Raw genomic sequence first — 21,879 nt, forward strand, 5'->3', positions numbered from 1 at the left:
GTTTTGTTCACTCTTGATATACAGTGCCCTAAGGAGCTTGCATCCCTAACTCAAAAGGTGCATTTATCCACTCACAATGTCATATCATTTAATTTTAATGCCTCCAGTGCCTGCTTTAATGCCATATTATGTTCCTTTTTTCCTCCCATAAATTGTCATGCTGAAATCCTATTGCACCTGGAATGTCTCCAAGCAAATTATACATTATCTCCTTTGAAATATTGGCAATGCACTTGGCTGTTTGGAGTTATAAATGCTGTCAGTGTATAAAGCCTCACGTGTTAATACACACTTGTCATCTCCATTGTGCTAAAAACCTTTGCCTCAACTAGTATTGCAAGCATTTCCTGAAGTTTTGGTAATGAATGATAATCCGCTCCCACAAATTCATTCAAGCTGCAGAAATCAATACACATTCTCAATTTGCCATCTTATTCTTTTGACAGTAGCACTGGCGAGATCGACTCTGCACTCTAAATGGCCACCATCACTCCATTTGCAACCATTTCTCTCAGTAATTAATAAGTTATTTCCTCACATTAATTGGCACTCTCTGTATTTTGCTTCTGACTGCAACAGCAGCATCTTTAATACTTTTCTGTGCTTGCCAACTGGATATTTTTCCACCATCTCTTTCATGACTTGTTCACCAACAACACTTGTACCTTTCCTTCTGGATGCAAGCTCAACAGTAACTCTCTCAGTGACTCCAACCCAGGATTGTTTTTCCTAGAGCAGCAACCTTTACTCGGGTACTACGATCCTTAAACCTAATTGTAGAGGGAACATAACCTTTTATTTCTATTTTTTCATCCCTGTAGTCTCCTGGTTAAATGTATGATTTATACAATTTGTACTCAACAATAATCGCCCTGACATCTTCTAAACATAGTATTATACACTTGGAACAGGAGTCTGCCAATACTCTATTTTCAACCCATCAAAAAACAGACACAATGACCTCTCTCGCTGATTAATAACTTCTGCTTCATGCACCATGACAAAATCTTTATTTTTCTTTTCTCTCAATTCAATAGCCGGAATAAAGTTAACTCTGTTCTTGTTCTTTCCTAGGTGCAATCGTGAAAAACGTCACTTTCTTCCGCAAATGGAACATTCCTCATCGATTGCTGGGCACTGCCTAGAGTTCGCTAAATGATCCGGCTTCCCACATCTGAAGCAATCATTCTTGCTAATTTAGTTCATGTACATTAGGTCCTTGCAACCACCTTCTTTTAAGTCCATCACTTCTGATTGGTCGATATGCATACACGTCATCCTTCTTTTCTCCTTCCAGAATTGTCATGCTTGCCTTGTGTCTCAATGTTTCTTACTATATCAATAGTAGTGTTTAAATCTGGATTAGCTCCTGTCCACAACCTCTTACTAACATTTTTTGTGGGCGCTGTAAGGGTGCAGTAGTAAGACTCTGGCAAAGAGGGCTCATAGTGTTTGTAATAACCTTTTATTCGAGGATAAAAAGCAAAGAAAAAGCCCCGTCTCATCCCAACTCTAAGAGGGGTATGCTGGCCTAAAATGAAAGAACTAGTGACAGAATGTCCAAAGCAAAAATCCTGATGTCCAGTGTCAAAATCCTTAATCAGTCCCTTACACGCCACGCCAACTAAATCAAAAGGAAATGTCTTCTTTTACTCCGGAGGGGTGGACCCTGGGCAAAAGGAAGTTCTTGCCTTAATAGGATTTTCCAAAATATGGGTTCAGCTAATACTTGGCTGTTGGGGAAGTGTCTCGCTCTCCCCAGCCTTTCCCCGATCGAAAAGTAGTTACTGGGGATCCTAGGCCCTGGTCGGCAGCTTTGGCTTTAACTAGCTGTATGCTGCGCTGAAGAACAGCCTGGATGTTTCCCAAGTTGAAGGGGGTCCCTGACCCTGGTGGGCAGACCTGGTTCCCGTTCACCAGATACTGGGAAGAAGATTAGCCTGGATACTCTTTCCAAACAGAAAGGGGTCCTTCACTCTGGGGTGCAGACCTTGTTGCCTCTCACCAGGTACTGTGACGAAGCAGATTAGCCTGGTTGCACTCCTCAGGCTGTACTGGGTGGTACAGGCTTGGTTCACTAACCTGCCAAGCACTGTATGAACGGTCCATTATATTATATTGGATATTTGTAAGGCGCCTATATACCAAATGGTGTTTCAAGGTGCCACAAGACAAATGAGGGAAGGGGGCAGGTGAGAAAGAACAATAACAGTCCTACTAGGGCTTGTGACATTTGGAAGTGTAGTAACAAAGTGCGAGGGTGGGGATGAATGCAGGTAGGGCGAAATGCAAAGTGCTGGTATGGGTCGGGGAGTGCAGGGTACAGAGGATAGAGTGCAGGTGAAAAGGGGAGTGAAGGAGGGGGGGCAACAGGTGCTAGGCAAGGCCGAGAGGGCAAGTGCAAGGGGGTGAGGATCCACATGCTAAGGGCGAGGAAGGGGGTTGGATTGGGTGGGGGGGCCTGGTGCAATGTAGAACTCAGAAGGAACCAGGCAGCCAGTCCCTATGGCAGACAGGTGTGTTAGCAGAGGAGAGGGAGGGAAGAAGAGAGAAGGAGGGTTTTCAAGAGCTTCAAGAACTTAAGGAGATCTGGCTCAAGACAGAGCGGCAGGGAGGACATTCCAGAGAAAGGCTCCTGTGGAGGAAAGATCTACCCCCAACTCTGCAGAGAGTTGGAGCTAGACAACTGAAGTGCTCTAGAAGGGAGGTATTTAGGAAGAGAGAATTGGATGTAGCAGTGTCCCAGAACCTAGAAAGCCTTGTGGATGATGCAGGGGGTCTTGAACTTGATCCTAGCAGCAACCAGGAGTCAGTGGAGCGATCTTAGGGCTAGAGAGATGCAGGACCTGGGCTTGAGGCCAAGGTTAAGTTATGTAGTCCTATTCTGAATTGATCGGTTATTTATAACACGCTTAATACCCAGAGATTTCTAAGCGTGGACCCAGGGATTGAACCTGTGTTGCTCCGTGTCGTCTTGTTACAAAGGCGAGAATGTTGCCCCTGAGCTATCCTCCCGACACTTTGTTGAAGGGAGCGACGGCAGGATAAAGGAAGATTGAGGAAGAGGCTGTTGCAGTAATCCAGCCTAGAGAGGACCAGAGCTCTGGAGACATTGAGTTTCTCAGGGAAGGTGAGTAAAGGGAAAATGCCTCGGAGGTGGTGCAGCTGATAGTGGGCCTTGTTGGCAAGGTCCGCAATTTGAGGAGTGAAAGAGAGGAGTCAAAGATGACACCAAGGTTTTTGGCCTCACAAGAGGGTGAGGGGGAGGGGGCCCATAGAGGGCGGCCAGAGGTAAGAAGTGAGCTGGAGACTAAATGAGAAGAATCTCGGTCTTACTGGCATTAAGGCGAGAGAGGAAGAGGAGGCAGTAGAGGCAAGCTTTAAGGAGAGCTGTGTGTCATCTGCATAACACTGGAAGTGAGGCGAGAAAGAGGAAATCAGAACGGCTGGGTGGCAAGATGGATGTTGAAGAGCCACAGCGAGAAGATCGAGCCTTGAGAGGCGCCAGTGAAGGCGATGCAGAAAAGCTGCAGAATGGGTCAGACGTGGCACCATAAGTGCCAATCTTGCTGCTGAGTTCTGGAGCACATGAATACGTTGAATCTGATATTTATATATCCTGTTGCAGTAGTCCAGTGACCCCATTATAGTAGATGTTACCAATGTTGTTTGGCTGGCTGGGAGTAAAAGAGGTTGAATTCTCTTAAAAACTTTCACTTTTCCAAACCCAGCACTACAAATTGCAGAGATCTGCGCCTCTCGCAAGCCATTGGGCATAAGCCTCACCCCAAGGCTTTTCACAGATGCACAGGCAACAGGCCCAGTGAGTCAGGCCAATATTGAGAATTCCAGAGGTCGTCCACCTTTCCGTGGAACTGTGAATATTATCCATTGAGAACTTTTGTTGGATTCATACCTTTTTGTTGAACTTTAACATTTCTGCACTTTGCAAGCCAAAGACAATACCCTTACACCTTAGAGTTAGTTTTAAAAGGTGAGGGCTAGAATAGTATTTCAGACACAGGACATTTTTGTTTTGGACATCTTGGCACAGGACAGACCCTTAAGCTTTTGGTTGAGGTAGGGAAATACCTCGTTGATTAGGGACAGTATGGTATTTTCCAACCCCCTTATTCTTTAATAAAAGTTTTTACCAATCACCATGAGTCCACTGTGTCCGCGTCTCATTCCTGGTTCTTCACACCTTGCTCTGCGGCGGCAGCTCCGCGGTCTTGTTTCCTTCCGGGACAGGGTGGTTCCCGACTTCCATGCTTCCTGGATCTCTGGCATGCCCGAAGTCTTTGTCTGCCTATGGGCTGTGCAGTCCTCACATCCTGGATCAACCCCAGACTCTCTCGCCTTCCCCTTGGAACACCGGTCTCCACGTCAGGTTCCTGCAGTGAGGGCTTTACAATATGTCAAGTCCTTCTTTGTTTTTTATCTTGCTTCCGCCAATCAAAGGCTGTGAACCACTAGACTGGTAAAAGTGGTTCCAAGGTTTATTCAGTATTGCTCTGCACCTCCTCCTCGTCAAAGTATTAGGTGAGTGCTGGTGTGGTAACTCGCCAGGAATCTTCCTCATCTCAGAACTCTCTACATGGACTGCTGCAAAGCACATAGGGTATGAGGGTTGGAGTGAGGAGGAATGAGGTGAAGGAGAAGTGGGGTAATTGTGGGACGAGGGTCTAGTGTCATGGGACTGGAGAAAATACTGCATTCTACTGATGTGGTCGTACACAGGTCCCAAAGGCGGTTTACCCTCCCATTAGATCCACCCACTGAGAACCTCCCCGAGGGTTACGTTCTGTTAGCAGCCTCACCACCCTGGTCTCATGGGAAGGGGCTTCCCGTTCAGAAGTAGTGACGACATCCTGACATGGGGCCTCATTAGGACCCTGGCGGAGAGGGTATTACGCCAGCGTAGTGCATGGCGTACCTCTCCGCCATACTACGAGTTCCCGTAGCGCCATGGAGGTTTTCTCCGCCTGGTTTTACCAGCCGGAGAAAACCATGGCGCTACGGGACCTCGTTGTTAATTACGCCACCGTATTTTACGGTGGCGTAATTAACTCCTTCCCCACTCCCATTATACCCTATGGGGCGAAAATGGGAATGGGGAAGGGCAGAATGGGGATTGGGGATTTACCGCTCCGCCGAGGTCGGAATGGGGCGGTAAATCCGCCAACCCCCATGGCGCTATCGGCGGCTTTCCGCCATGCTTCGCGGTGCATTTAGCACCGCGAAGTCCGCCCGGGTCGTAATGAGGCCCATGGTGGTAAATGCGCCATTAATCTAACTGCCTCTGCTACAATCGATAGATTCTGAGATGCTCTAAAGTCCTCACCACCTTGAGTATCTAGATATGCTTCCAAAACCACCCTCCATCAATCCCATATCATGCTGAGATTGCTGAGCAACATTAAAAATGAAGGTGGTCTTGCAACAGTTATGTTCATCACTCTCCTTGTGATCCACTGAACAGAGACATATAATGTAATGTATGTGGTTTTGTAAAGCGCCTGTCTGCCACTATTGGTAGCGAGGAGGAGGAACCACCACACTGATGGAGGGACAAATGCAGAGAGCGGGGAAATCACCCCTTGACTCAGATTGCGGCCCCTTATCCACTCTTCATCCTAGAGAAGCGACCAACATATTATAAAAGTTTCATCCTTCCCTCTGCTGAACACTGTCACCCCAAACACACTTTCATCCGAAACACTTTCAGATGGCCCAAAAGCAGTGTACAAGCAACCAAAACTAGCATATAATTACTGCAGCATTGTAGACACTTAGAACATGGTCTCATTATCACAGTTTTATGTATTGTATTGTATTTATATAGCGCACCGAGCCCCAAGGCAACTGGGCACATTTCTTAGGTACATATGTAGATACAATTACAGTTACAAGCATAGTCATACACAAATTGTATACAGTTTACAGGAAGTGTGTTACAGCAGAATGTATTATGTTAGGAAGGACTGGTAGGCTTAGTTTTCATTCATAATGAGCCAGAATTTGGCTTCTTTCCAGAATTTGTGGTAGGAGGGTTCTAGTCTAATGTTAGATGGTAGAGTGTTCCATGTTTTGGCTGCAAGGACTGGGAAGCTTTTTACTCCTGCTTTTTGCAGTTTGAACCTGGGTATGATAAGGTAGTTGGAGTGGGATGATCTGGTTTGTCTCGTTGAAGTGTTGAGGTTAAATGTATCGCAGAGGTATTTAGGTGCTTGGTTGTATATGTATTTGTATGTGAGGGAAAGAGTCTTGAGCTTGATTATTTGGTTAAGTGAGAGCCAGTGACACTCCGCCTCATCTCCGAGATGTGCAGTTTTCTTGGGAAGTTAGTTGCTGCTCTGAGTGCGTGGTTTTGATAGATCTGAAGTTTGCGCAGATTGTACTGATTCGTGCCTAAGTATAAAGCATTGCAGTAGTCTAGTTTGGTTAGTACAAGTGCCCTGGGTAGAGTGATGCAGTTAGAAAGTGTTAGGAAGGTAGGAAGGGTTTGCAGGCATTAATGAGCTTGCATGTGTAGGCTGTAGTGGATGCTGTGGCATTGATTGTCTACCCTTGATAGGGTGGAGTCGATGTACATACCTAATGTTTGACATTTTTTGAGACTTTGATGTTATTGCCGTCAACGATGAAGGTGTTGAATATATTGTTGAGTTTGTTGATTTTAGCGTGGGTGCCTACTAGGAGAAGCTCAGTCTTGTTGTCATTAAGGCAAAGACTGTTGTGCCATCCATGCTTGGATGATAAGATAAATGTAATTGAGTGGTCGTGTGTCTATGTCCTGGTTGCCCATGATGTGGATGAGGATTTGTGTGTCGTCAGCATAGTTGGTGTATAAAATGCCTAGCTGGTCAAGTTTGTCGAATAGGGGCGTCGGGAAGATGTTGTAAAGTGTGGGGGAGACACACGAACCTTGTGGTATCCCGCATGTGACTTTCGAGGGGATGCGGAGGCTGTTGGTGCAAATACTCTGGTTGTTCTATTGTTCAGAAATGATTGAATCCAGGCGATGGCATCATTAGAGAAGAGTGCTGCTGAGGTGAGATGGTTACAGAGGGTTTTATAGTCGACAAGGTCGAATGCTGCTGATAGGTCTAGCAAGAGAAGGAGGGTGAGGTTGTCATGATGCCTACCCCCGGGGACCCAGACCAAATCCAGCAACCCCGGAAGCAGGCATCAAGTTATACTAAGCAAACCCAACAACCCCTGCTAGGGGCTATTTGGGTGCAGTCCTGGCGCCTATGGCGCCAGGCTCATATGGAGAGTCAGTCCTGGCGCCATAGGCGCCATGCTCATAGATTAAAACTTACCTGATGCAGACCATGCTGCAAACTCACCTGATGCAGACCATGCTGCAAGAGCTCCAAGCCAAAGGAGGCTTGGAAGGGACTACTTTACCTAATGGACTATTTGTTACTCGGACGGGGCTGGGGAGGAATACTGGGACTACTTTGGAGGCTATTTAAACCACGCCTGAAGAGCAGCACACGCTTCGCGTTATTCTGCATCCAGCAGCATAACGCTCACCGTGCCTGCAAGTCTGCATCCAGTCTTCTGCCACGCCCGCCTCGAGTCCGGAGCTCCTAGAAATGGGGAGAGAAGGAGAAAAGGTTAGAACAAGAGCAATACCTTTGATCCTTACCTGAATTCCCGATCCATCGCGCCTTCGAGCTGGAAGAAAGACGTTATTTTGTGCGCGTCGCCTCGCCTGCAGCAGCGCCGCGCTGAACTCACCGGCCTTCGCAGCATCTTCACATTCCACTACATCCTTCTGCATGCTCCCGCCGCACTCCGGCACCTAAGGGGAAGACAAGAACAGTAAGGTGAGCCAAGGGAATACACAGAGGCAATATTAGTTACCCCCCATAGACTTACCTGATTTTACCACCGGGGGTACGATTCCTTTCCCGGGTCGGCGCAGCTTCCACTGCATCCTCGCCGAACCCTGGCCCCTAAGGGGAAACAAAAGGACAGCAAGGTGAAACAAAGGGACAAACAAGGGGAAACCTTCTCACCACAATAGACTTACCTGATTTTACCGTCGGAGGCATTATTCCCCGAGACTTCATACTTTCTCTCAGCGCCTGAATAAGGGAGAAAGCAACAGGTTACATATTGACATTATTTTATCGAACTGTGTTGGATAATACAAATCCTTACCTGAATATTACTGGTTGCCACGAGGAGCTCTTCGCTAGGGTCAAGCTGCAACCTGCAAGGAATCGGACAAGAGTAAAAGTCAGACATTTGAACTCTTACGAACTACATACTTACGGCGTCTTGCCGGGAATCTCGAGTCAATATTGTTCTGGAACTCACCAATTCCTTCGAGCCAGTGAAGCAACTGGTTATCTACGCGCCCCTGCGCTCAATGCAGGATGGAGAGCTCATCTTTCCAAACCATCAGGTGAGACTATAAGAGGGGACACCAAAGGTGATCAGTGGGGAGAACAGCGGGAGTGGGGGGAGGGGGAAGAGGGGGGGAAATTAACGCTCAACTCCACGGGTGGTTAATTCCCTTTCTCCATTTGCAGAATATTCCTACGGGCCAAGCAAGCGAAGCTGGGTGGGCCAGTCCAGTCCGTCATCTCGTCACTACGCGTCACATTGGTGGAGACCGCAGCTGTCCAGTTCAGATCGATGCCCCTGTGGGAGCCAGGTGAGCGTAACAGAGGTTGCCTGAATCTTTAATATGTTAGATCTGGGTTACTAGATCTATCAGGGCAGTTTCTGTGCCATGTCTTGGGCGGAATCCGGATTGTCGAAGACCTAACAGGTTGTTGTTTTCCAAGTGGTGCTGGATTTGCATATAGGCTGCTCTGTCAATCTTTAGGCGAAAGGGTACCGCGGTGATTGGTCTAATTCGAAGGATTGTTGAGGTCAAGGGGTGGTTTCTTGAGAAGTGGCATAACCCAGGCCTCCTTGAGATTAGCAGGGATAGTGCTGGCCTTGATTAGCGAGGGAATGAAGGGAGTGATCTCCTTTGCTGACTCTTATGATGGGAGCAGGGCAAATGTCGCCCATGCACCTAGAGGGTTTTAGGCTGAGGATAATTTCTTCTACTTCTTTGATGTTGAGTGGGGAGAATTTGAATAGGTCACAATGGTCAGATGTCGGTGTGGGTATGGTGGGTAATGGGAGGTTGTTAGTTATGTTCGCCTTTTTGGACTCAATTTTCCTTTGTAGAAGCTCTATCTTGTCTGATAGTGCTTTTGGGATGTTCTGACACCAGGTGGAGTCCTTAGTGCAGGTAGGAGGGGGTGTAGGTGATTCTAGTTCTTCAGGTATGGTGAACAATTCCTGAGTGTTGGATTTGGCATTCTGAATACGGTCATTGTAGGAGTCCGATTTGGCTAGGAAGATAACAGATTTGTAAGTAGCTGTGGCTGATAGGAAGTGACTGAAGGGAGGCTTTTCCAGGTACTTTCTGCAGCTCTTGATTTTCGTAGTGATCTCAAATGTGGTGTATACCATGTATTTTAGGTGGGCAAGAGATTCGGTTTTTCTAAGCTTTCGTGGTGCTATTTTATCAATAGCATTTAGGATGGTGGTATTGTATTGGTTAACCAACTGAGTAGGGTATTCCATTGGGTTGGTGACCGTGTTTGCCTGTAGAATCGGTTGCAGTAGTGGGAGTAGCTTGGCAGCTGTTATGTCCCTTGTATTTCTGGCTGATCTAGGAGGAGCTGTTTTCTCTCGAGTGGCAGTGTTTCTTTGAATGGAGAAGAGGATGGCGTGATGGTCAGTCCATGCGAGCGGTTGGTTAGCCATGATCGTGGTATTTCAGTTGCAGTCGGCTATCCAATCTAACTGTCTCCCTTTAGAGTGTTTAGGTTGTGTGAATCGTTGAGTGAGGCCTAGTTCGGATAGGCTATTGCTGATTGCTAGGGCGTTCTTGTCATTGGTATCATGGAGGCTCAAGTTAAAGTCTCTGAAGATGAGTGTTTGTGAGTTTGCTTTAACATTGTTGGTTAGTAGTAGAGTGATATCTTCTTCAAGTGAAGAAATAGGGCCAGGGGGTCTGTAGATCAGATGGGCTGTGATAGTTTGTGAAGGTGATAAGGGCAGTTTGATTGATAGGTGTTCTGTAGATGGGAGTGTTTGGTTGGGAACGTGTCTGATGCCATGGGAAAATTTGGTGATAATGGCGACTCTGCCCCCCTTTGGAGGAGGTTCTGTCTTCTCTGATAATATTGTATTGGTCTGGGATGGCTAGTGAAAGGAGTGGAGCCATGTCTCTGATTGCTAGGAGGTCTAGGTCGTTGGATAGTATGAGGTCCTTGATGTGAAGCACATGGGCTGTTAGTGACCTGGCGTTGATGAGGCCTCCTTTCACAGTCTCATTGATATTTGTTGGTGGTAATTGGTGGCTGATCTTTTTTGTTGGATTGTTAGGTAGCGATTGTAGGTTACTTGAGATGTTTACTTTGAGCTGGTCTGCTTTGTAAGGCTGCGTCAATGAGTAGTTAGAGGGTGCCTTAGGATGTCTTAAGGAATCTGTGACCTAATCTAAGGTTCCTCGTTGTGTTCGGACAAGGTATGTTGGGTGTGGGTTTCCTGGCAAATACGTTGATCCATTATTGAGGTGTAAGGTGTTGGTGGACGTAGTTGTAGGTTTTGCATTAGTTTGAGGTCAGGTAGGAAGAGAGTGGGCTTGATGTTGGCCGAGCAGGGTAATGTGGTAGCCATAGACAGGGTGTGGCTGCTACCTGTCTTCCTGGGTAAGCAGGTAACTATGGATTGGTTCATTGGTGGGCTGTTGCAGGCTTGATATCCTGTTGTTTTCGAGGGGTAATTGCAGGCGATTAGGTAAGATAGTAGATTGCCAATTATCAGGCCATGGGAAAGTTGTAGTATGCAGGCTAGGAGCAGCTATCAAATAGTAGGCAGTGCACAAGTCAAATACATTGATTGTATAATGGTCTGGGTGTATAGGCTAGGAGCAGATATCAAATAGAAGGCAGTGTTAGATCAAGCACAACAATACAGGCGGGGGGATTGTGGCAGGGGTATGAGGCAGTTCAGTTGACTGTGTAGTGCTAGACACAGTACCAAGCATGAGTATACAAAGCAATTTACAGTGGGCAGCTACATGCATTAGTGAGAATAGTCACAGTGGTGGTGAAGAGTTGCATGCAAGAGTAAGCAGACATAGTGGGCATATATAGTTACACGTTTTACACAGTTGCATAGGGCGGCTGCATTGATGGCTGTCGATGATAGTGGGCAATCGCGTATAGTTTGTGATTGTAAGAGGCAGATACATACATTGGTAATAGAAATGCTTAAAAAGTTTAGATAGTCTTAGGGGGCGTTGGGAAATGTGAGTCGGGTGAGTGGGCAAATGAGGGACGGGGAGGTCATCCCTGTGGTAGATCGGCTTACCGGTCGGTCTGGTGGGCTAGTGTAGGGTGCTCACGTTGGGCAGGCAGCGTGGCAGGCCCCACGGCTCCTGACAACCCCTGACAGGTCCAGACAGGTGATAAGGCAATGCAGAGAAGGAAATGTGTTATAACGTGTCATTTCGGATGCCAGGCAAAGATGAGCCTTACTGTGGCAATGCAGTGCTATGGAATATGCAGACTGAGCAGTACTGTACAGATATGGCATTATTAGGTGTGTAGGATTATTTGGCAATTTTTATGCAGCGCCACTGCATGGGTTTAATATATTGCTATAATGTGGTACAGCAAGCCATGAGTTGCCAGTATGACATGGGCATGTAAATGAAGACAGGCTACGGAGTCAAAAACACATCAATTTTTTCACATTCAAAATGCACACTTTTTTTTCTCATCTGAAATGCCTCTGTTGCAGGAGACACATTAGAGGATTAATGAACTAAGCCAATTAACAGTACTAACATGATCCTAACTTCTAATATTGTAATGTGTTCTGCAGTGCAAAATGAGGCAGGCTGAAACTCACTTTAGACTGTGTGCAGATTTATTTTTTTTCTCTCTCCGTGCTCTGTCCACAGTGTTTGCAGGATGCAAAATATGCATACCAGGAAATGAGTAGATACAGTTTCTAAACTGTATAAGCCAAGCCATTGTTTAAAGAAGGAGGATAGGACATGATAGAATTGTATTGGTTGCACATCATTTTGTAGGCGGTAACAGAGGTTTCCTGTAGAATCTCGGGGAAGGAGAGTGTTAGTGGACATCTTGCACAGCTTGGGGAAAGACTTGGCTAATGTGGCTGGGGAGTTTCCCCGATTAAGAAGAAGGTCCCAGTGCACTGCTGCACAGACCGGAGATTCCAGTCAATAAGCAACGGCTTAAGAGACTGCAGATCTGGAATGCATGTTCTCGCTGGGGTGCTTTAAGAGGGAGCCCTGAGCTATTTCCAGAAAGCGACTAGCCCGGAGAATTTGCGTGCTGAACAAGCTACAGTTTGCCGGTAATTATCTTGCAGAGTGCGGGGGCGGTGTGTGTGTGTGTGTGTGTGTGTGTGTGTGTGTGAAATCTATTCAGGCAGAGTAGAAGAGGGAATTCCTGTGTTTAATTAACATAATGTAATGTTGCAAATTGAATGTTCTCTTGCCATGTCTCTTTTCATTTTGTTACAGATAATGTAAAGTGAATATCTCTGCTGCTGTGTAGTTTCCATTTATTTCTGTAAAATGGGTAAGATGGTGTTGAAATGCAATTGTTTATAATACACAAAAATATCTGAAAGCAGACGGGTAGTGTGTTTTTGTTTTTCTCTTTTCTTAGTGCATCTACCATTATAGCACTGGTAATATGGGGAAGATGTTTAGACAGTGCATTTGTCATTTTTCATGTAGATAAAACCACAGAAAGAATAAGGTAGCTAAAAATAAGACTTGGCAGTAAAATAGCTGTGTGCACGGTTCCACTCAGTGTATATATGTGTGTGTGACTCCTGAGTGGGGCATAATGAAATAGTCTGCTGGAGGTACATGAGTCAGCAGAGAGAGAGAGGCCTCTGGAAATAGTTCACTAATGTAAATAAATTAGTGATTATACCACATGTTAGATCACTGTTGTAGATAAATCAGTGATAACAGCCCTAGGTGGCCCTGCATATGAAAATGTGGTGTTTCTGAAATGTAAGCCTGAGGTCTCTCTAGTGATCACACGAACAATCTAAACAAAATAAGGGAATCTGGATATTGGGGCCAAAAATAAAACCAAGGAATTATGCTCACCAAAAATACCACCAACGACGCATACCACCAACAAAATGTATACTAACTAAATATATCTGTGTACTGAAATAATGCATAGCCACTATATTACTATAATACCAAACACAATCTGAATGCAATGAGTGATTATTAGTGAATTACTTTTATTTTTGGCGGTAAGAAAATACCGCTAGGCCCCAAATGTACACAAAATACCCAACAGGTATTGGCATTGGGGTTACTACACGCCAAGGTTTTTTAGCGTTGTAGAGCCGTTATATGCACTAATAGTATGGGAAAATTCACCACACGTGCTGACCTTGCGATAGGATAGACTGTGCTGATGATATGGGTTAATTGTGTTAAAACATTGGAGCTGTGGGGGCAATGTGCAGACTGGCGGAGAGTATGCATGACTAGGCAGCACACTATTATTAAGAGTTATTTTCAGAATATCTGAAAGTGACTAATGAAGAGATCCTCTTTAGAACGGCTTATATTCTGTGAAAGGTTCTGATACTGCAAGGCTTGTAGTGCCGCTTTGAGGCACATAGCACAGGTCACTTTACAGTACTAAAAGCAGAATACCTTCAGTTATAGTTATAGAACACCCTGATTACTCACAATGCAACCAGAGTGTTGGCATTCCTCAGGAGGACAGCTTTGTTAATTTCTGTTAAGAGTTTCTGATTAAGAAGAGACGTCCCGGACCTTTCAACCAGCGGGAAGAGGTTGGCTCTGAAGGATAAAGGGAGATTATCAAATGTTCTTTGAACGAGGGGAGGTTGTGCATCAAGCTCTAACCCCTTCATAATTACCTTTAAATACCTGTTAATTGTTATGGATGTTTTAGGTCTAAAGCACTCCGAGCGCTCAGATTGCCAGTACACTAACTTTTCCCCAAATCTTGCTGGGGTGGTGTAAGAGGAGGAGACTCGTTGGGACAGTTTATTTAAATCCTATCCCGTTAAGCCACTGTCAATGGCCCAGTGCCATGTAAAGTTTGCCATTTGCATCAGCATGTGCATGTTCATTGTTTTGCTAGTCTAGTAATTGGGCACTGGAGGGTAATGTTTGGGGCATTGGTACTACACTGGGGTTGAATTGGGAATCTATTTCACTGCAGTTGTGTGCTTTGGTTATATTGCTTCATTCCTCTGCTTCCACTTGGTGCATGCATATCTTCCCCCTTCTGTTGCAGGTCTGAATATTCTGCCCTCACCTGTTGGATGTGCTGTTTCTACTGACACATCTACAGTGGCCTTCACTTCTGGGTGCTTTGCTTCCCAGTGCACCTTCTATACAATGTACACAGAGTTTTCAACAAGTCCATCCTTACATATGAGGAACTCTAGTCCGCAAGATTCCAACAACCAGGATCTACACCTTGACAAGCGACTCAGGAGTGAAGCGGACCTTTATTTTCTCAAACAGCATAGGAATGTGCTAAAAGCCTACAAGAACTAAGATGCATAACATAACAAGATATCCCTTCCTGGGTTTGGTCGGATAAAAAGTGTCCGGATAGAATACATTATAGAATGTTAAGGGTTGCAATGTCATGGGAAAAATCGTCTCCTAAAGATTCACAAGTGGCACACAATCTCAGGGATATAGAACCCAGCTGCTTCCCTTGCCATTGCAAATTCTCTCGGATATAGCACCCAGTCGCTTCTCTGCTCAGTCCATATGGTACTATTTATTATCCACAGTAAAAAGAGTGTCTGGCGCTTTGCTTCCTGATCTGAAGTTCGGGTAACCCAGTTCACTATGTGGGTTTAGGTGCCCTTTGCGCATGCACGCACGCACCCCCCCTACTCACTCGGAAGAGATATTGTGTCCTTCATACCCGAGAGTGGTATCCTTACTCACGTACACTCTTTGTTAAATTGCACCCCCCTCACTCATGAGGGATATTGTGAATTACCTGGGAATGATTCCCTTGTCATATTGTTCTCTCCTAAAGTTTATTGTGGCCTTCTAACTCAGAGGGATATGGCACCCTTCAAGCCACAGGCCCAGAGTAGGAGTCATCAAGGGGCTCCTTATATTTTGGTCTCCCCTCTAGCTCCTCCACTGATGACAAGAATGTCAAGGTTATCCACATTTGTCTCCCCCTTTGCCATAAACCTTTCTCAAGGCCTCCCAAAAGGCAGTGGCAGCAGCAGCTGCAATCCTGGCTCTTTCTGTTTGCCTCAGGGTCCTTGCTTTCCCCTCCTGGAAACTAAAGGCTCACCTGTTCCTATACCTGCCTCTCATTCCTGGTGCTGGTCTTGTCCTACATAAGCCAGACTTTCTTTCCCATTCTCTCTCCATCCTAGTCATTGGCTATGTGCAGTAACCCTCTGTAAGAGGTCTATGTATTGGTTCTGAAGGGAACCTGTTCTTCATTCAGCCAGCCCCAGAGCCATAAACTCACAAAATGGCTGGCGGTCATTTTGGCTACAGGCAAATGTCTCTCCTTGCAGATAGCTCTGGGCTTCTTAACCGATGGATCCGCTCCACTTTTCCCAGGTAAGGCTTGATTCTCAAGTGCCTCCCAAGTGCCTGCCCTTTTTCCAAACCCTGCTACCCCAGTCTCCAGTTCACAGTTAAGCTCTTGGGTTTAGCTTGCATTGCTTCGGGTTCATGGGCATGAGTTCATACTGCGATGCTGTCTCATGGCGGAGGTCCCTCCTGCAGCATAGGTAAAATGGATGCAATGTTGGTCTGATGGTCCATGAGATGCTCTTTGTGCTATTGTCGAATTATGGCTTTCTTTCCATCACTGACCTTCTTAGGCAAGTACCTACATCTGGGTTACAAGATCCCATGGGTGCTAATAATAACTATTCTCCTGACACAAAGGATTCATTACCATAACCAAAGGATACAGGTCTGATTTCAGGCGTCAGCCTTCTCCCAACGGTGCACAGGTATTAACACTGTCCGGATATTAAATGGGCTCATCATGGATGTACTTGACCCAGATCAGAGCATTTATCCAGCGTTGGAGCAGATCTCTAAAGCATCCCACATATACCAACTCCATTCCATTAGTTGCTGGCTTTGTAGACGTGGTAAGCCTGATACTGTGGGCCGCAGAGACACCTAAAGGTCTGATGAGGAAGGGGGTGGTCTGTCACATGTGCCGGAATGACTGCTGCTCACGTCCGACAGTCTCACTAACTTATATGGCATCATTGTACACACCAGAGTAAAAACCTCTTGAAGCGTACACGGCCTTAATACTTAGCTTTTCCAGTATTCATTCAGTACCTGGATCTCCCTATTTCAGTGATCATCAGAACCAAGAAACCACTTGTACAGTTAGCTTGGCTGTAGTGGAACAGGGTACTAAACACATGTTGAGTGCTTGCCTCCAAGTCATCACCTTTCTCGTTAATCAGACAGAAAATCACTTGCCGTTAAGACCGAACTCTATATGAACCCGGTTAAACAGCACCCTTAGCACAAACCGCCATGAAAATCCACTCAGTGCAGCCCCGAGCAATCCCTCAGTTCAGCTTTCGCTACGCTTGACAAACAGATCAGCCATGCAAATCTAACCTAACCTAACACATTCCTCTCAGTGGATTTGCCCAGCTCCCCCTTCTACAAACCTGTTGCATAAGACACGTGCTGAGCTGGCACAAGACCTGGATAGCATAAACTCTAAGGCTTCTACAAAAACAGAATGAGGCACCTACCATTTCTTCGATTTCAGTTTTGGAGGTGGATTCCTAGGAATAAGGAACAAGGCTCTCATTGGGTGCATGTCGCATAGAGCTGTGGAGGAAATACATACATATCCAGGGTTATCTCCTCAGCATAGACTGCATCACTCCAACACAACAAGAATGTCAAAACCACAAAGTCTACAATGAAAAAAACCCATGGAACCAGATATATAAACAGGATTATCAAACTAGATGGTATTAAAATGCGGTCCTTTGCGAGCAGACATCCTAAAACATTCTTCATTCAGAGAACAATAAGAATGACCAAGTGGGAGATGAGAGCTTTCCTTTAAACTGACGAAAGCCGGTATTAACTGTAGATAACTTCATATCAAGGTTGGCTATCAATTTACCTCCCTGATTGCAAAAGAGCAACCTGATAACACCCAAAGGACACACTATGCCCACAATGGCTTTTTACATTTGTATTTTCTTCGATCTAATGATCTTGGTATGCCCTAACACCATGTACAGCCCCTCCCTCCCCTGACTAACGTTCTGGCTTCTATGGCCCCCCGCCCCCCATCACTCATACCTACACAGAATGCATACATATTATTGGCATGGCTGTCCTCTCTTCCCATCTCCCCCTCTTTATGCCTCATACAATCCCACCCTGTCATGCATTATGTTCATGGTCATGCGGCACTTATTCTAAATGATCACACCATGCTATAAGTCACCCATCACTCCTTCGGAGTCAAGACTCTATAGAGCCTCCTTGGAGAGGCAGGTGTGTTGTCCATAATTTCTCTTTCCTGTCCACCTCACTGGTGTAATCCAATCCCGCTTACAAACAAAGTTGTGTTTGGTTTGGATACTTTCGGTTTATAACGCCTATAGCTGCCCTTATCTCTCCACCAAATTTCATTCCGGATGACAAGAATTACCAAATCATGATCTTGATTGCCATTATTACTTACTCCACTGTTTGTACCCGGACCTCCCAGTGGACTACAAGAACATAACACAAAGCTAGCCTTCATGAGTTGTAGCCTCACTTTCTCCCCTTTCACATTTGCTCTGTTCCTTGTGTATTTGTTGTTTTGTAGATTGATTCCCTTTGTAATGAGCAATGATGCACATTTTGCCCGGTTTGCACTATATAAAAGTTCAAAATCCAGCTAAAACATATTTTCCATAGACCGACCTCATGTGCTTTGTGTAAGGAAGGCATGGTATCAAAGTAAAGACAGACGCAAGTGATCACAGTTCAAGGGTGTTTAGTAAACAGTATAATACGGTCCTAGTGGTGTCTTAGTCTGATAAAAAGGTACTAAACTACAAAACCTATTGCCAATCCTATCGCTATGCTACAAAATAGTGTGGGATAATGTTCACAAAATGATAAGTCAGGATGGAATAGCTGGGGTCTCCCGTTCCCACGTGTTTAGCACGGGTCAAGGCGGGGCTCTAGAGCACAGCACACCCCTGGTCTTATCTGGCACAAGGGTACAGTTTGCTTCCAAAATATCAGGGCCTTCTGTGGCCAAGTCTCTTACACACAAAGTCTCTTGCCTCAGAGGACCTGATGTGCCATAAACAACAAACAAAAAGTTCCTTTCAATAATCTTCACGTCGGGTGATTTTCTCCTCACCCCTAGATTCGCCTCGACCAGGCTCTGATCCCTCTTGCAATGCTGGCCTCCCTCAGTCGGGTTCACTACGGCCTTTCTTTCAAAAATATCAGCAACTTGTAACGCTCAAGAGTCTCAATGTCTTTTTAAACAATCATTCATTGTGGACATCCCTCGTCGGGTTCACTCTTGTCACACAATGTTCATGGGTGCATTATGGATCACCCCAATTCTTCAGGTATCCCTCAGTCGGGTTCACATATGCCAAATACACAGTTCACTTTGCTTTATCACTATGTGGGATTCACTTCCCTTTGCTTTCCTCTTGTTAAAGTATCAGAGACTTTCGATTGTACAAGGGGTTTGACATGACCCTCGTATGACCACTCTGACTCCTCACGCCGATCTCGCCTAGGGCCTCCTGGTATTTGTAGTTTCAACAAAGGGGACTGGCCAGAGTCCTTCGAATGAGCGGCCAACTGGTGCCTGACAACTCTGCAACTGGTCCTTCACTGGTCTTGTTTCAAAGTTCAAACACACACACAGAGTCTTTGTTCACAAAAATGTTGCTGTTTGAAACCTTAGGCGCATTGTCCGGTTTACTATCAGCTTTCTCCAACTCACCAGCTGTGCTGAACCCTTCGGCGTTTCTCATCTCTGGAGTCAACAACCTTAGCAAGCGCGTCTCCCTGCCTTGGTTATCAGTGCGGGAGGGCCCTGTGCACCGTTTACATTTGACACACTGCATACCAGCTGTATTTCTCAGTCTTATGATTCCTTTCACAGAGGCTTTGCGGGTCTCGGTTGGAAAGGTACTTCCCACTTTGTCGTCCTTTCGGGTCTCGCCACCCTTCTCCTCCGTTTGAACTGCCTTACTGGAATAGCTGCTTCCTTGTGCGGTTGGCTTTGCTCAAAGTGTGCTCTCGTGCTCCGCCTTTAATCCATGTGGGGAGGGGAAAGGGCCATCAGGTGTGTGTAGTTATTATCAATTGCCGGACTCTCCCTGACCCTGGTATTGGGACACGTCAGTTAAACGGCTCTGGTGTTAGTCGGTTGTCTTTCACAGTGTAAGAAAGTGTTTGCGTCAGAAAAGGGGGGAAGGGGTAGAGCTTCTGAATATCCTATGGGGTAGGATGGGGAAAAGGTGTTATAAGGAAGGGGGTACCGCATCTCACCCTTTGGTGTCCCACTTCCACTCCCCGAAGACCCCTCATCCAGGTGACCCTCCCCCATTGGTCCACCCCCAGAAACTTGATCCAATACCAATGCTCGTCTCCTGGCCACCTGGATGACAGATCTCCAGTGACTAGCGGGTGAGACACCTTCAGGTTTCTCACCTTAGTCAGTAGATGTCTCCTGACCTATCCAATCTGCAGATCGCTATTACATGAGTGTCCTCTTATCTCATTTACCCCTCTCCTTTTTCTTTAGCATCCAATATAAATACATGAGGTTTCGAGAAGGTAATTCCCATCAGCCACACTTAATTTACTTCAGTACCAGACTGATGGAACTTGCACAACAAAACTAAAAAACTCATTTGTTTGTGGTTGACCATGTCATAGACCTTCCCAAGAGAACAGAAAGTGGTTTGAAAGACTTACGTGGAGCTCCCTCTGCCATTTCAATCGCTGTTATTCCAAGAGACCAGATGTCACTCTGTAGGGGGGGAAAAACAATATTTAGTAAAAGTTGTAGCACCAAACACTCAGTGTGTGTTGTTCCTACATTGCTAAACAGCAAGGGCCTTCATGTCGTCTCAGGGATGGACCTTAAATAGAAGGAACCTGCTAAAATGCTTTACTATTAGGTAAAACCTTCAGAACAAAATAAGCCACCAAGGCTTGGTAGGAGAACATAGAAATGATAGTGGGACATTAGTATTCGGTCAAGGTGTTGAGGAAGGCTTTGAGTTTTTGGGCACCCTTTACCCTTTTATGAGAGTACTAAACCTTAAGTGAGCATGTGGCTAGTGAACCAGGGTAAGGTGCTGCACTATGAATAGAAGGTGTTGGGACAGGGCAAAGATAACGTTACACAGCACTGAGCCCTTCCTCCAGCATAAAATGCACAAGGTGTTCAGGTTAATGGAAAATAAGTTAAGACCGCTCAAACAAATTAGGTGTTCTAAAGAATGGTGATTCAAATGAGTACAAAAAGCCTTCCAGTACTATATGGGAAGCTGATAGGATCTACTGAGTTTCAGATTTAAGTGAGAAATACCCTAGGGGACGACAGTGGCCTTCGAGAAGCATTCCAGAATGCCACCAGCACCGTTAGCAGCCGGTAAGGCCCAACCCCCAAGGTGTTCATCGCCATTAGCACCAGCACTGCTTATGTATCGCTGAGATATATCAGAAATGCCAACATGAAATACAGAGAATTTTTTGGGGAAAAGTAGGTTGCGTGCAAGAGACATAGAAATAAGAAAGGGGCCAAGGCAGTGTGTGAAATAGTCAAGAGCCCATGTTGAGAAGATTTAGGAAACCAAGTTAGCCGTTTTTCCTACAGGTAGCAGATCACTCTTTAGGTTTAGCTGGAGCGAGTGATGCACGCTTGATGTCAGACTAATGAAGCTACATATAAGCAAGGGGCTGTGATGTCAGTCAGCTGCTTCGCTGTGCATCACCAGTGCATCCTGCAGAAAGCCGGATTACAGCTGTGCACATTTTTGTAAGGGCTAATGAAGCGGTTTAAGTTGGGGGCAGCAATGCTGAAAATTGCTTCAATGGGCCTGTTTTTTTTCTTTCCCTGCTTCTTCATAGAATATGTTGTTCCCTTTAGTGCTGCATTACATTGTGCAATATTGTTTCATTTTGCCATGAGGTGCTGGCACAGAATATTAATAGGCATAAAAAAAAAGATTTCCATCCAACAGACTGAATTATAAATAATTGTACTAGGTCTATTTATGTATTTAGCCCATTACAATCATTAAAGGGCTTCATTACAAGTTTGCCGGTCCGGAAATAAGGGTGCCGGTAGCAATGTACCGGCACCCTTTACGGACCGGAAAACAAACTGCCGGAAGGACACAGAACGCCCGGCAGGCCTGACCAGCCGGGAGTTCTGGAACCTACTGGCAGACTATTCACTGAAGCACCGACACGGTTACTAACAGCGCTGGTGCTTCAGATTTCCCATTCTCATGGAGTCCTCTGGGGCTCCAGGGGAATGGGAAATACCTGTTCCGCGGCCGCCAATAATATACCGGTGGCACCGGGATGTCAGGTGGCGGAGACTGTTGTATGGGGTCGGCGGCAGCCCGCTGCCTATTGGCGGGTGTTACCGCCTAACCCATAATGAGGCCCAAAGCATATGTAGGACTCATAAGTAATTATGGGGACCTTCACGGGAATTTTGTAATATTGACACATCTCAAGATGAACTACTGAAGTCACCACAATTATTGATA

At 45.8% G+C, this 21,879-nt stretch overlaps 1 protein-coding gene across 8 annotated transcripts in view; it reads right to left on the reverse strand.

Moving 5' to 3' along the window:
- Window positions 1–21,879, reverse strand: part of MINK1 (misshapen like kinase 1) — a 2,066,166-nt gene that overhangs the window by 992,203 nt on the left and 1,052,084 nt on the right. For all 8 annotated transcript variants that reach the window (XM_069644001.1, XM_069644014.1, XM_069644008.1 and 5 more), the window contains exons 8-9: window positions 20,069–20,123; window positions 16,858–16,936 (exon numbers count right to left, since the gene is read on the reverse strand). In XM_069644001.1, the coding sequence (XP_069500102.1) occupies window positions 16,858–16,936; window positions 20,069–20,123 (134 nt within the window). The remainder of the gene's footprint in view (window positions 1–16,857; window positions 16,937–20,068; window positions 20,124–21,879) is intronic.

This window comes from Ambystoma mexicanum, chromosome 1p, assembly GCF_040938575.1.
Source record: "Ambystoma mexicanum isolate Mex_15411 chromosome 1p, UKY_AmexF1_1, whole genome shotgun sequence".
In the NCBI taxonomy this organism is placed as follows: Eukaryota; Metazoa; Chordata; class Amphibia; order Caudata; family Ambystomatidae; genus Ambystoma; species Ambystoma mexicanum.